At 45.3% G+C, this 16,016-nt stretch overlaps 3 protein-coding genes across 3 annotated transcripts; 1 reads left to right on the top strand and 2 right to left on the bottom strand.

Annotated features, from left to right (window-relative positions):
* Positions 1–1,301: 1,301 nt before the first annotated feature.
* On the bottom strand, positions 1,302–3,001 carry HRG_04945 (s4 domain-containing protein; the record flags this gene model as incomplete). Its single annotated transcript, XM_044863416.1, has 5 exons — positions 1,302–2,072; positions 2,148–2,273; positions 2,343–2,654; positions 2,706–2,867; positions 2,963–3,001. The coding sequence occupies 5 exons, from the start codon at positions 2,999–3,001 to the stop codon at positions 1,302–1,304; spliced, it is 1,410 nt and encodes a 469-aa protein (XP_044722030.1).
* Positions 3,002–3,872: 871 nt separating this feature from the next.
* Positions 3,873–6,375, top strand: HRG_04944 (ATPase family associated with various cellular activities (AAA) domain-containing protein; the record flags this gene model as incomplete). Its single annotated transcript, XM_044863415.1, has 4 exons — positions 3,873–4,515; positions 4,756–5,380; positions 5,462–5,887; positions 5,958–6,375. The coding sequence occupies 4 exons, from the start codon at positions 3,873–3,875 to the stop codon at positions 6,373–6,375; spliced, it is 2,112 nt and encodes a 703-aa protein (XP_044722029.1).
* A 242-nt stretch (positions 6,376–6,617) lies between these two features.
* On the bottom strand, positions 6,618–8,369 carry HRG_04943 (FMN-dependent dehydrogenase domain-containing protein; the record flags this gene model as incomplete). Its single annotated transcript, XM_044863414.1, has 5 exons — positions 6,618–7,688; positions 7,747–8,022; positions 8,090–8,127; positions 8,204–8,237; positions 8,304–8,369. The coding sequence occupies 5 exons, from the start codon at positions 8,367–8,369 to the stop codon at positions 6,618–6,620; spliced, it is 1,485 nt and encodes a 494-aa protein (XP_044722028.1).
* Positions 8,370–16,016: the final 7,647 nt, after the last annotated feature.

The following is a 16,016-nucleotide window of genomic DNA, read 5'->3' as shown; positions in this document are numbered from 1 at the left end:
AGGCTTCGTTAGCGGCGGGAGCGAGTTGGTATCCGTACTCTGTAGACCCAACATCCATCAGATAAGGTAAGCGACGGCGCTCGAACGGGAGATGCTCGCCAAGCCTTCTGTGGGATAGGGACGGACGATGAAGAGCATTGATTGGCCCTTTCCCACCCACCCACCTTGGACAAGCGAAAGCGCGCGAGTTCGAAACAACACTAGATGCTTCCCTTTCATGTTGCTAGTACCTAGGTACCTATCTAGGTACCTACGAGGTACCTACGGAGATGCCCTGTAGCGCATCTGCTGAGAAATCAAGCCTTTGCCTTTTAGACTGGCCACTAACTAGACTGACCACTAACTAGACTGACCACCTCGCTTGGTTCAGAATGCAGAATGCCCTAGGGCACTGCAAAAGCAGAGAGACAGGCTCTATCTATTCTTGGCCAAGCGAGCCCAGCCGTGTACACAGCTGCGCCACACTTTATTAACCTTGTTGGCTCCCAGAGACGCCGCCGAATCGCCATCGCCGTCGTCTTGCCGCTCGAGCCACTGCATCGCCCCAAGGTAAAACTCAGCGCTTTCTCCCCCCTCCTCAAGTACCTGGCGCGAACTTTTTTTGATCGATGCCAGGATCCAGGAGTCGCGGCCATGATCGTTGGGTACTCAGTGGCGGCCGAGGCCTCTCGGCTCCGCGCTGCTCGGACACGTCGGCGCCCCGCCAAGTCAGCACTCGCGCGACGCTCCCTGCATGCGTCGCAAACAGCTGCTGTTCTTTTACGGGCGTCGTCTCGAGTCGTGTCTCAACCTCGCAACAAAGGAAGAGCTTCCTCTAGCCCGTCGTATAGTCCCGGCTTGCCGAAAACCATGTCTCGGCTCGTACCGGATCCGAGCTCACCTACATGGTCTTGATGCCCTACGCCGCTCGACCACCGAAATGACCTCCCGCTTCTTATCCCCAAAGGTAGTATGCGCGGCGCAAGGCAAGATAAGAGGCGGCCATGCTGGGGCTGGGGGCTACTCCGTACAGCACAACATGTTCAGCACTATGTGCCATCAGGACACGACTGGCCTGGTCAAGACTCTCGTCGCCGGCTCGGGACAGCCATCGCATTGTAGACAGCCGCTGCCATCTCCGCTTAGCAATGCAAGTGTTTCAACTAGGTGGACAAATATTTTGTATGTTACATACGGCATCCCTTTCGGTGTACCGCTCGCCTTTCCAGGCCCGCCCTCCATACGCCCAGGCCGCTGCGTTCCCCAGGCATCGCCACCAGACACGCACGCATCAAGCCCACAACCCGCCCTCACATCCGCCGTCAACCCCGTTCCAGATACCAATTGTGCGCCAACTGGCTCGTCAGGTAGCTGAATGGTGTCGGCACTTCTGCCATGCCTTTCCTCGCTACGGGGTGGCGTAGGTAGACAGCCGCACAGATGTCGGGGTTGACCTCCAGGTATCGAGGAACAAAGGCAAAGGCCGACATGAATGGCCGAGGCCGCCAAGGCGTTGCGTAAGGTTTGCTGTCGTCGACCGGGTTCTCCTCGTCCGATTTGAGCAGCGCGCTAAGCTTTCGCATCTCGTCCCGGGTCAGCTGAGCAGACCCCATGATGCGCTTCGCCTTCTCCTTCTGCTCCTCCGAAAGGCTCTCCAGGCCCTTGTCTATTTGGCGTTGGCTGGTATGCTGCGGCTGCTCCTGATCGGCAGACGACTCCTCGTTATCCAGCTTCGGCACGAGTTTGTCAAAGCTCTCGCGCATGAGCTCGTGGCTCTTCATCCGCATTTGCAATTCCTTGAGAAGCTCCTCAACACTTGTCGCGCTGTCATCGGGGCGTGCCAGGAAGCGCCTGACATCTGCTCGGAACAGACGAAGCGCCTTCTTCTCCTTGGCCGTGAGTTCCTGGCGGTTGTTTTCCAAGATTTTCTTGACGTCTTTGAGAAGATACTTGAGCGTCTTGCTATTCATCTTCCAAGTCTCCTCCGCCGTCAGGGACTCGATCTCGAGGCCGGCAGCTGTTTCGCCCTCCGCCTTGCCAGCGGCGCCGTCTCCCTCCGAGGCGCCATCTTCCTGTTCACTTTCTTCGGCTGGCTGCTCAGTCGGGCTGGCTCCTGCCACATGCCCCACGACCTTTTGGTAGAAAGCGTCGGCTTTTCTTTGACGTGCATCGAGATTCTCGCGTAGGCGCTGGTTTCCGTTGGCTTTCTTCTGCTGCCCCGTCCCGTAGAGTACTTTCTCAACGTCGACTTGGAACATGTCGCCGGGATTTAGCTGATAAGATGGGTGGACCATCTGCCGAGTGTAAGCCCATGCCCAAAGCCTCGAAAGTCGCTCTGGTCTTTAGGCCAACCGATTACATACCTTCTTGCCATTGACCTTGACAGCCCCGTGGATGACGAACTGGCGCGCCTGACGAACGCTGCTGGCAAACAAAGCTCGGAAGACGGCCGTGTCCAGCCTACGCTCCAGTGGCGCGAATGTCATCTGCATGTAGGGAGTCATCTTGGCGAAGGGTATTGACAGCAGTTTGTTGACGTTTGCACGCTGCATCGTGGGTTCATCGTCCATGGCAAGATTGGGGAGGTTGGAGTAAGATTCAGCCGTCACAGCGGTGGTAGTCAGGCCGGAGCCTCGGCCGGCGGCTTGTTCCGAACCATCATGAGCCGCGAGATACTTCGGCGGGAGGTTGACGGCGGACAGGAGTCGACGAGAGAACATGCGCACCCATTTCTTTTCGGGGATATGCTCGCCGTGGTAAGCTCTCGTTTTCGACTTGGCCTGCCATTTCTGCTGAAAGAAGGTCGGGGAGCCCCTGACCTGGGGCTCGCGCCCGACATCACGAGAAAGGTTGTAGAGGTTGAACTTATTCCACGACTGGCGTAATTTCTGTGCGGTATCCAACGGTCAGCGAGAGCGAGCACGGCGCAGACGGCCGGCAACGCATTGGGACCTCGGGAGCTCCGAGCTGGCTGCGGACTTACCGGCCGGCTGAGGCTGAAGAAGCGGTGCGGCTTCCGCATCTTGAAGGGCCTTGCCTGGGTGGCTGGCGGCAATTGGGCCCAGTGGATGACACGACGTCGTCTTCAGTCCAAAATTTCGCTGTTGAGAATTAACCTCGTCTTTGCTTGCTTGAGCCGATTAGCTCAGCGTGCCTCGGCGGATATTCCCGCCGCTCCGACGAGCCACTTGCGGATTTGCCTTGTCGGCCAAAAGTATTTCCGAGACCATCCGTAATCAACGCGTCTTCTGTCAACTCAGACGCGTCTCGCGCACAGCCGAGGATCAAGGCTCGCTACGCATGCACTGCCTCTAAGCGAACAACGACCGTTCCATGCCGCCAAGAACCACCTGCTCCTGCGACGGCTGATCAAATGCCCATTCCATTCTAAGTCAGGAAACAACCCGTCGACAATGCTATCCGCGTCTTCGCCAGTCGCGTACCCTCAAAGCTCGTCTCCCCCAGCTTCCAAGCGGCTCCCTCATGATCCGAGTCGCCAACCAAAGCCCCGCGTAAGAGGGCCATTTATCATCGACGACGATGACTCCGAAGACGATATTGGTGCCGAGGCCGTCGCACACATAGCCAAGAAGCGCATGCTCCGTTTCCCTGGAGAGGAGGAGCCGACCTCGAAACTCGATGGTGCTGAGGCGACCGCCAGCCACGGCCCGCGAGAGTCGCAATCGAGCAATGAGTCCGAGCGCCCTTCTTTGGGAGATGTAGATCTCTTTGGGCCCCGGTCCTTGCAGTCAGTCTGGTCCAGCTCACATCGGCTTTTCTCGGGCTCGATCTTGGGCTCTTTCTGTCCTCTCAGTTACGCGTTACGAACATGTAATGGCAGCTCAATCACGATACGAGAACGGCGGACAAATACAAATGTGTCGTATGAGTCAATGGTGGCCGCAAGGTCCAAGACAAAGGATGGCAGGGCGAAACGAAGCTACTACGGCATCGATATTCACGAGCTGATGAGCCAAGCCTCCAAGGATCTTGCCGACAATAAGCAGCCCAAAGCGGCAAGCCCTGACAGCGCTGTTCGATTCGTCGAAGAGCCATCTACGGTCGTAGGCAAGAAACCCAAAAAGACGCTGCTCTGGACGGAAAAGTACCGCGCTCGAAGTTTCATGGACCTCTGCGGGGATGACGGCACAAATCGGATGGTGCTGCGGTGGCTGAAGCGATGGGACTCGCTGGTGTTCCCAGGAGCGGTCAAAGCTAAACACTCGCGGCGGCCAGGGTCGATGCACAGGGTCGACGAGGACAAGCCGCACCGCAAGATACTCATGCTCACCGGACCTCCGGGCCTGGGGAAAACCACTTTGGCCCATGTCTGTGCCAGGCAGGCAGGCTATGAGGTTCTCGAGGTCAATGCAAGTGATGATCGCAGTCGCGACGTTGTGAAGAATCGCATCCGAACTAGCCTAGGAACCCAAAGTGTCAAGACGGTCACCAACGCCAAGGACGGCAAGACGCAAAGGCCCGCGAGGCCCATGTGCGTCATCGTCGACGAGGTTGACGGCGTCACATCTGGCTCCGGTGCCTCTGGAGACGGCGGGTTCATCAAGGCTCTGATTGATCTAGTCCTCGTCGACCAAAAGAATGCGTCGGCGGCGACGAACTCCACTGCGGAGAACAGTCGAAAGAAGAATAGAGGAGACGATTTCAGGCAGATGCGGCCTCTGATACTCATCTGCAACGAAGTATACCACCCATCCTTGCGGCCCCTGAGACAGTCCAACCTGGCCGAGATAATCCACGTTGGACGGCCGTCGGTAGACGCAGCCGTCGGCCGATTGAAGACGGTGTTTGAGAAGGAGGGAATCCCTTGTGAAAAGGATGCGGCAAGAAAGCTGTGCGAGGCAGCCTGGGGCATTGCCAGTGGCATCGACGCCAAGCGGGGTGCAGAAAGCACGGTCGAAGGCGATCTACGGGGTGTCATGGTGGTTGGCGAGTGGGTGGCTGGTCGATTCCGCTCGTCGTCTCTGGCGACCAACCGGACGCTCACGAGGCAGTGGATCGAGAGCAACATTCTGCACGACCTATCCAGCGGCGCGGCAGGGGCCCGTGGACTCGGGCGAGGCAGCACCAAGGACATTATCAACCGCCTCTTTCAAGAGGGAGGGGGCTTCCCGAAGCAAGCAGTGGATCTCCCCGACTCCAAGGACAAGGCCAAGAACATGCACGAACAGCCGCGGGCAGAGCTCGGATTCGGGGAACAGCAGAAGAAGTACTCGATGGAGCGTCTCAGCCACATGATCAACACGAGCGGGGAGATTGGCAACATTGTGACGGGCATCTTTGCAGAGTACCCGAACCGCGAGTTCAACGACGACTGCTACCTGACGAAACCGAACCATGCCTACGACTGGCTGCACTTCCACGACATGTGCCAGTCGCGGCTGTACGCTAGCCAGGAGTGGGAGCTGGCGCCTTACCTGGGTCAGCCGGTCCTGGCGTGCCACCACCTCTTCGCCTCGCCCAGGAAGCACTTTGGCGGCTTCGATAGGCGGCGGGGAGCCGACGTGGAGGACGATGCCGGCCCTCCGATGCCCTTTTCGGGCCCGCGGGCCGACTACGAGGCGCGCGAGGCGGAGAAGCAGAGCCGAGCGCAGCTGCAGGCGCTGCAGGCGCAGCTGAGTCCGTCGCTGATGCGGGTGTTCCGCAGCGCCGAGGACGTGGCCGCCGAGTTCCTGCCGTACCTGGTGCGCATGGTGTCGCCCGATGTTAAGCCCGTCGTCGTCGGCGGCAGCCAGGGGTCGATGGCGAGCGTGCGGAAGGAGAGCGAACGTGCCCTGGTCAGGCGGGCGTCGGAGGTGCTGGCCGAGGTGGGCATTGCGCTGGTCAAGGGCAAGATTGAGAACGAGACGACCTCTGGGCGCGGACCGCAGTTCGTCTACCGTATGGATCCGTACGTCTTCCCGCGACTCCCCATGACAAGACTTGGGCCCTGTCTTACTGATATGTTTACCCCCCTACAGAGACCTCGACGCCCTCTCGGCCTTTGAGACTGGCGCCGCGCTCCTCCTCCCGGGGAAGGCGCCCACGCGCTACGCCGTGCGGCAGGTCCTCGACCAGGAGCTCCAGCGCACCGTGGCGCTGCGGGAGGCGACGGCGCGGCAGGCGCGGTTCCGAGCGGGCAACCCGTCGCGGCCGGCGATGGCGGCCCCGCCTTTGCCTCTGGGCAAGAAGGCCAAGACGGGAGACGCTGGCGGCGCTGTCCCCGTCAAGAGGGACTTTTTCGGGCGCGTCGTCGAGGTGCGGCCGGTGGTGGAGGCGGAGGCGGAGGCGGGCGCGGCCAAGAAAGAGCTGCGCAAGGTGTGGGTTACGTTCCACGAGGGGCTGAACAATGCGGTGAGGAAGCCGATATCGGTCGAGGAGTTTATGCGCGGGCTGTAGAGGGCAGGACGGCAGGGGAGATGCTGCTGCTGCCGATGTTGATGATGATGATAATGCGACGACAGGCGCCTATACTCAAGGTGTACCGTATTACAATGGAAGCCCGTCAGGGTCCGAAATGAGTCAACTCATGCTGGCCAATATTATACACACAAGCACCGCAGCCGCTGCGTCAAAGTCTTTTGAAAATCCGAATCCAAATCCTCCCTCGTCTTCCCTCCTCGCAACCCGTCACGTCGCCCTCACAGCTTCCCCCTGGGCCTCTGCGGCGGGACGACGAGCGGGTCGTAGACGGTGGCCGACAGGGCGTCGACGGGGGTGGCGTTTGAGTGGACAAAGAGGCTGCGGGTGTCGACGAGGCCCGGGTGCAGGTCGCGGACGCTGGCGCAGCCAATGAGGCGCATGTTCATGGCCATCTCGTCCTTGAGCAGCTGCATGGCGCGCTCGACGCCCTGCTGGCCGTAGGCGCTCATGGCGTAGAGGAAGGGGCGGCCGATGCCGACGCCCTTGGCCCCGAGGCACAGAGCCTTGAGCACGTCGCCGGCGCGGCGGAAGCCGCCGTCGACAAAGATATCGATCTTGGCGTCGAGGCCGCGCTCGCGCAGCACGGGCATCGTCTCGGCCAGCGTCTCGATGCCCGAGGGCGCAAAGTCGAGCTGCCGGCCGCCGTGGTTGGACAGGACGACGCCGTCGACGCCGGCGTCGACGGCGCGCAGCACGTCCTCGACGCGCTGGACGCCCTTGAGCACAATGGGCATGCGCGTGATGCCGCGGAACCAGGCGATGTCCTTCCACGCGAGCGACGGGTCGATGAAGCTCGAGATGGCGCGCGCGGCGCCCTGCGTCGTGTCCGTGTCGACGCCCGACTGCACGCTGCTGCCCGGGTCGGTGAACTTGGTGCGCATGTCCTTTTCGCGGCGGCCCAGCTGCGGCGCGTCGACGGTGATGAAGAGGCCCCTGCAGCCGCGGGCCTCGGCGTGCTCGACAATGCGGCGCGTGATGGCGCGGTCCTTGTTGACGTAGAGCTGCAGCCACTGGACCTGGTCGCCCTGCCGCGCGTCGACAATATCGTCAAAGGAGCACGAGGCCAGCGTCGGAATCATCTGCACCACGCCGTGCGAGTGCGCCGCGCGCGTCAGCACCACCTCGCCCTCGGGGTGGCCCAGCTTGCCGAGGGCCGTGGCCGTCACGTAAAAGGGAGCGGCGCACTTTGTGCCGAGCATGGTGGTGCTGAAGTCGACGGTCTCGACGTCGACGAGGACCTGGGGGCGGAACCAGATGCGATGGAGGGCGGCGTGGTTCTCGCGCATGGTCTCGGCTTGGTGTTAGCGGGCCACGCTCCCGGCATCTTGGCTGGCGTCTAGTCCTTACAATCTCGTCGTCGGCGGCACTGGAGTAGTACGCCCACGCAGTCTTCTTCATGACGCGGCGCGCAACGGCCTCAAAGTCAAAGAGGTTGTAGCACTGCGACAGCAACGGCTTCTGGGCGACGCGGGCCTGCCGCTCCGCCTCGTCCGGGTCCTCGTCCCGGGCCTCTTCGGCGACCGTGTCCATGTCAACGGGGCCCAGATGCTTGGAGCGGTGCAGGTACTTGTCGAGCGTGTCGGGCGGGTGGATGGGCTCGAACTCGTCGGTGGCGTCTTTGCCCTGGTGGCGCGCATCGTCTTGACGGTCAGAGAGCGAGTTGGCCCGACGGGCGACCGGGGAAACGTACGGCATATTGCAGGATGATTTTCTGTCCGCCGGGATGTTCTGACGGTCGAGATCAACATTGCCTGCCTCGCTCGGCCTTGCTGTCCAAGAGAAGGGGGGAGCCTGGAGCCTTTACCGGGTAGAAAGTCTGTGACATCGTACGCCTTGCCCTGCAGGGGGAAACCGAGCCATCAGCGTCACCTCGCAATTGGGCTCCGTTGCTCGTCTGTTCTTACGTGGATGATGACCCAGCACGACTTGGCGTCGTTGTGCTCGGCAACCTCGTCGCCCTTGAGCGCCATCTTCTCGCCGACAGCGGAGGACTATCCAAGACGGTGGGTGCTTCAGCTTCCGAAGCGAGCTCGGTGTGGCGTCTTCTCCGCGCGTATCCGGAGCCTCCTTCTGTCTCACTCGTGGCTCGTGTCGGTGGCTGTTTCGGAGTCCAGGACGAAGAAGCGTGCAGAGGATCGTCGAGTGCAAGAATCAGTTGGCAAGTCCAAGTCTTGCTAATAGGGGGCAGACAGGCCTGTCGTCACCTCCGCCCCGCCACTGAAGAAGCCGCCCCGCCGCCCTTGGGCCGAGGCGGTCCCAATGTGTAGCTATTGAAGGTTGGGCTCACGCCCACACGCACTAACAGGCGCGCCCCTTATCCCTATAAGCGGAGACTATTGCTGGTTATTGGGTCTTTGCATTAAAGAAAGAGGGTGTAGATTGCGCTATCCTGCCTAAAAGAGGGAGTCCGTAGGTGTGACTATATATATATATATATATATATATATATACGAAGTGTAGGGGGGAATAGGTTTCCCTACTAATCCGGCAGCTTACGGTTATCCGGATCTATTAAGTAACTTCCTTAGTATCCCTTAGGTTAGCTACTATATTTAGTGCCTTTAGATATAGTAATAATATCGTCTCTACTTATAGGGATAAGGAGCGCGCTTATTAGTATATATAGGCGTAAGCCTAACCTTTAATAGCTATATATTACGGAGTAGGTAGAGGTATAGGCTTAGGTACGGTCCGTTAAAAGAAGGTTAATAATCTATAAGGGGGAAAAGGAAAAGAAGTACGGGCCTAGCCTATATAGGCGCGGAGGCTACTTATATATAGACTTAGCCTAGACCTTAGTCTAGGCCTATATAGGGTAAAAGCCCTTATATTATACCCCTACCTAGCTTTTAAAGAGGCGCGACTTTAAATAATACCCAATACCGCGCTTAAGGGGACGGAACCCTTACGCGGACTACGTACGCCTAGTCGAGGAAAAAACATTAGTAAATAACGTATAATACCCTCCTAAGTAAGCTTCTTAGATAGACTATATTATTAGTAGGGGCCGCGCCCTAGGAGTCGGGCTTTAGTACTTATAGCTAAGGAGTAAGGTATATAGAACGGCGCGTAGCTAGCTTTAGTAAGCTTATAGTATCCCGCCCCCCTTATATCGGCGTATAGTAGTAGCTCTTAGTACTATAATATAAGGGATAGTACTTTAGTATATAAGGCTCCGCTCCCTTTTATATAGGGCAATATAGGCACTTCTTTTTACTATAGCTATATTATATTAGCGGCCTTCTTATATCTTAGCTGCCTTTTTAGTTCTTATAAGTATACGTCCCGTTTATATAGTAGCTACTACTATATATAAGGGAACGCTAACGAAGCTTATAGAGGCGTTACTAAGATTACTTATTACTAGAGTTACTATCGTTAAACCTAACCTCCTTTCCGTCTTAGTATATATACCCCTTTACTACTTAGAGTATATTTACCCGCGCTTCTTAGCGTAGGTACTTTAAAAACTAATAGGATTTACTACTATAGCCTATATAGCGACCCTCCTATAGCTACTTCTTTCTATTCTTAGTCCTTAAGGTAGAGATAGAGATATCTATAATATTACTAGCGTTATCTTTTTTTTATATTATAAAAGAAAATAAAAAAAGAAACTTATTACTATTAAGCTTATAAAGAAGGTAGATAAGATCGGTATATATATTTAGTAGTATAGACCTTTTGCTTAAATAAGTACGCTAATTTATATTTAAGCTTATAATAAGGTAATTATACTTTACTATATTAAGCTAGCTATATATATTTATATAATAAAGTACTTCTTTAAACTATATAAGGTAGGCTAAAATAACTTTACTTTACTTTTAATAAAGTATTATAAGCTCTTAGCCTATTAACTTAGCTATATTAAGTTCGCTATAATTAATATAGAGCTTTATAAGGAGGTTAGCTAGTCTATTTATATTAGTATATATAAACGGTATATAAAGAATAGTATTTTCTTACTATAAATAAAGTAGCTATAATATACTCTCTTAATTATATAAGCTAATAAGTAGTATATTAATTATAGATAAAACCTTATCTTATAAAGTAAGAATCGCTTATTATTTAATATATTATTATATATTAAATAGGTTACTAGTTATTATATAATTAAGAATTAAAGGAATAAAGCTAGCTTAAAATACTAGCTTAGACCTCTTAAGAATACTAGTATAATTAACCTCCTTTAAATACGAATATTAATAGAACTAAGATACTTCTAGCTATACTTAAAGTACTACTAAGTTCCTTAGCCTTAGGGCTATATAGCAGCCTAAATCTAGTCCTAAAAGGTTCTTCTATTTAGCTATAATTATCTATATAAGGTAGTATATCCGCTAGTAAATAGAGATAGAATTATTATCTTTAATACCTCTTTTATATACTAATATACTACTAATAAATTCCGTTAAAAGTCCTACCTTATACTCCTTCTTCCCCTTTATTATATAGTCTTATATAATTCCTTAATTTCTTAAAATTCCGCTATTACTTATATACCTTAAGACTATAAGAGATACCTTTATAGGTATAAGGATAGGCTTATATAAAGATAGTTAAATTAAGTATAAATATCCCTTATTATAATACTATTAATATAAAGCTTTGCTTTTATATAAAGTAGCTATAGCTTAAGCTCTATAAAGGAGCCGTCGAACTTACTAAGGTATAGTAGTACTACTCTTAGTTATATAAAGCCTTACTATTATAAGAGGCTCTTAATTACCTAAGTAAACTAAGTATTACGTTCGCTTTAATTTTACGATTATAAGAGTATAGATATTTTATATATATATATACTAGCGTAGGCGGTTTAACTAAACTAAGTAATTAAACGTTAGCTTTAAAGGTAGCTAAAAATAGCTATCTTATATATAAGGATATAAAAAAGGTAAAATAAAGGGTAAATTATATTATTATAAAGTAAGTAAAGGTATAGGCTTAGGTATAGTTTATTAAAAGAAGGTTAATAATCTATAAAGAGGAAAAGAAAGAGAAGTATAAGCTTAGCCTATATAAGCGCGGAGGCTACTTATATATAGACTTAGCCTAGACCTTAATTTAGTCCTATATAAGTATTACGACTATAGTTAGCGGGCCGTAGGAGAGCCGGCTATATTTACGTAATAAGGCGGCTCGGAATAATAGTCGGGACGAGAAGTTACTTAAGCTTAGCTTACCTAAAGTATATATAAGCTAAGTAAGCCTTATATAGATAGATTACTACTTAAAAGTATAGCTTACGAGTAAGCTATAGTAAGCTACGAAGGGGATTACGGCTAAGACCGTAATCTAAGAATAGTCTCTATAGGTATATATAGCTACCTACTTTTACTCCTTTAAATAGTTAGCTCTCTAGCTTTTAATATAGATCTTTATTACGATTCTATCTTTAATTCTAATTACTTAGTTATAGTCTATAGTCTACGACCTCTAACTTATTACTAACGTAATATACTTATTATTACTTATACTACGCCCTATTATATCTACTAATATAAACCCCTTAATAGGTTTATCCCTTAGGAATAATACTAGTCGTTATACGTTAAAAGCTCTTATTTAGTATAATACCGCGTTACTCTAAGTAATATCGTAACTATTAATATACTTATATAATAAGCTAGATTAACTAACTCTAGAGCTACTATATCGCTTTAGGATATAATACGCGAGATTATTACCCTTTAATATAAGGTATAGTTACTTAAGAACGGAGGAGGTAATAGATAAGTTAGGGACCTTAGAGAAATAGTTAAACTAAAATAGCTAGGACTATTCGACGGTACTTATAGTATATTTCGAGACTTTCTTACTTAACTTAAGGCCTACTATTAGTTTTACCTTCTTAAACTCTTAGACCTAGTCGAAAAGGTACTTTATATAGGAAATTATTTATTTAGAACGGTACTCGCTTAGTTTAGACCTATTATAAGGGACTTTCTCGATAACTAACTAGCGCGACGAGATAACGAAATAGATAAAGTCTTTACTAGTTTCTAAGGATTTAAAGAAGCTATTATAAAGGTATTTAAAATAACTAATAAGGAATAAAAAGCTAAATAAAAACTTTAAGAACTCCGATAAAGGATCTTAATATTAAATTATACTATAAAGTTCTATTAAGTTACCTTAAAGCTTAATTAAGACAACGAACCTCTTATATTACGATTCTATAACGGGCTTAAAGAAGAAGTTAAGGATAAGCTTTATAAGGAAAATCGACCTAATAACCTCTTAGACTATATTACTATAGTAGTATAAATCGACGATAGATAGTATATATAACGCTAAGAAAAGAAATAAGGAAGAGGAAACTAAAACCCTTTTTATAAGAATAACTTTAACTAACGCGCTAACTATAAAAAAAAGCGCGAAACTCTTATTACCTATACTTATATAACTAACCTAGGTAAGATAGATCTAGATATAATATAGAAAAGTAAAGGAAAGTATTTTAACTATAGGAAACTTAGATATTACTTTAAAGAATATAGATAACCTTATAAGGAAAAGAAAACCTATTAAGTACTAGCCTTAGAAGGTAAGAAATACCTAAACGCTACTAATAGATAGAAACTAAAGTATAAACTCCTTAGTTAAACTATATACTATAACGACGAATATATAGTATACTTAAGTAATAAGGATAGTACTAAATAGTTCTTAAAGCTATTAAAAAAGACCCTTATAATAATATAATAAAGGGATCTTAAAATATAAAAATAAGTTAAATTTATAGAACTAGAATACCCTTATTTTAAAAGAGTCTCTTAAGACTAGATTAAGAAGAATAGTAAACGATTCTAAGAAGATATATAAAATAAAAATTAATAATAATAATAGGTAGTCTATAAATAATATAATAAGGAAGATATAAATATAGCCCTTATACTTACGAAACTTAGATAATAACCTAAGGAGGAATAATAAAGTATTAATAATATAAGCTTTAAAGAATAAGAAATACTTAGAGAAATAGAAAACGAGAATAAACTTATACTACTACCCTTACTACTAAGGGAAAATACTATAATTAGAGAATACGCTTTATACTTTAAAGAATTTAAAGAAATACTTAAAATTAAAACTTAATAAACGCTTTAAATTCTTATAGAAAACTAATAAGCTATATTAATTTAATATTAACCGGTACTATATAAAGAAGACTATACTATAGCTATTACTATAGTCGATACCTTTATAGCTCTATAACGAGAATAGTAACTATAAGGAGAATTTAAAGATAATCTATAAATACTACTTACTTATAAGTACTATAAGTATATTTTACAGATATTATATATCTACTTAGATTATATAATATACTTTTAAATAAAGGTATAATATAACGCTTTTTTAATTAAGGTTAAAGGATAAGTACTTTTAAAACCCTACCTAAGTATAGAACTAAACTACTAGAAAATCGATTAACGCTACTTAAATAACTAAGTTATATTATTAAAACTTAATTATAGTATACTACTTAAATACTATAATAATTATAGTTTATTAATAAGATATCTTTTAGAGATATATAAAATCTATAAATACGCTAAAATTAAAGAATAATATAACGCTACTTACTTTAAAGTATTTAAACCCTTAATCTTTTAAAGACTTATATAATAAGTTAAATATAATAAAGAAGATTATAATAAATATATATACTTAAACTATAGAGTTTATAAATACGAAAAAGTATAAGTATAGTATAAATAATATAACGGTATACTAAAAGATTATTAGTAATATATATAAAGGCTATAAGCTATATTTAACTAAAGAAGAATTAATATAAAAATACTACGCGAAAAATAAAAAGATATTAAACGAAAACTTAACCTTTAGTATAAAAATAAATAAAATTATAAAGTATAGTACGTAATTAACTATAAAGTAGTATAATATAAACGATATAGCGTTAAGAAATAAGAAATCTTTAATAAGCTATAAGAAATTAGTCTCTTAAGCCTTAATATAATACTATATAATAAAAATATAAAGAAATAATATTAATAATAAATTAAAGAAGAATACTTAAATAAAATAAATAAAGACTAAGTAAAAAATAAGGTACGCTATTTATAAAAGGGCTATAGACTAGTATAATATAATAAGATCTAAGGACCCTATATATAGTAATAGTAAGCTATAGCGACTAAATAGTATTAGATATTTAAATCGCGGGATATTATATATATATACTTTTAGACTATAGCGTAATAGGTAATTACGTTTTACTTAAAGTCGTTAATCGTTACTAACTTATATAGAGATATAAGATAGATCTATATAAACTTATAAATATTAAAGGAGAGGCCTTTAACTATAATAACGGAATTATTAATATAGAGATTAATTACCTCGATATTAATATTTAAGGCTATAATAAATAAGTTAACTTTAATATTATAGATATTAAAGAATATAACCTTATATTAAGGCTTCTATAGCTATAAGAGAGCAACCTATTAATTAACTAAAAAACTAGCTAGCTATATTAAAACGAGGATATAAGCTTCTAGGACTAGTAGATTTAAGAGAAAGTAAAATTTTATAATAATTTAGCTACTAATAAGATAAAAAGGATAACCGTTTAAGTAAATTATTATAGGCTTTAGTAATATAAATAAAGATAGTAACTAAACTAATAGATATAATAAAAATCGACTAATAAGACCTATATACTAACTAATATAGCTATATAACCTAGTATCTAATATAAATAGAATAAAGGATATAATATAAAGATTTAAAGAGTTATTACTACTCTAAGGAAAGACCTTAAATAAATTAATAAAGAGCTTAAGTTAAGAGAAACTAGCTCTTAAAAGAAAGAATAAAGCCTATAAGATAGAATAAAGAATATCCCTTAGGAATACCGGAAATATAATAAACTCTTTAAGAAAGAACTTAAGATAGGGTTACCTAAATATAGCTAATAAGACTACGAAATTTATCTTAAGGATAGAATAACGCCGACGTTTTATAAAATCTATAACTTAAACGAAAAGTAATTATAAACGCTATACGACTACCTTAATAAGAATCTATAAAAGGGATATATATAAACGTTTATATCTAAAGTAGGCTACCTAGTTATATTTATTTTAAAGAAAAATAGTAAGCTATAACTAGTTATTAACTATAAACGCTTAAACGATATTATAATAAAGGACCGAATACTATTACCGCTTATATTAAAACTATAAGATCGATTATATAGTAAAAAATAGTTTATAGCCCTTAATCTTAAAGGCGCTTATAACTTAATATATATAAAAAAGGGATATAAATAGATAATAGCCTTTAAAATAAAATTCGGACTATTTAAATATCTAATAATACTATTTAAACTTATAAATATACTAGCTACCTTCTAATAGATAATTAATAATATCTTATATAAATACTTAGATATCTTTATAGTAGTATACCTAGATAATATCTTAATCTTCTTAGATACCTTAGAAGAATATAAGGAATATATTTATAAGGTACTCTACGTACTTTAGAATATAAAGTTACTAGTTAAACTAAAGAAAAGTAAGTTCTATATATAAGAAGTAAACTTCCTTAGATATACGATCTTACTAAGAGAGATA

Source organism: Hirsutella rhossiliensis, assembly GCF_020360975.1.
Source record: "Hirsutella rhossiliensis strain HR02 chromosome Unknown scaffold00004, whole genome shotgun sequence".
In the NCBI taxonomy this organism is placed as follows: domain Eukaryota; kingdom Fungi; phylum Ascomycota; class Sordariomycetes; order Hypocreales; family Ophiocordycipitaceae; genus Hirsutella; species Hirsutella rhossiliensis.
Note: the sequence above shows the minus strand (reverse complement) of the source record. Positions and strands in the feature narration are given on the sequence as shown.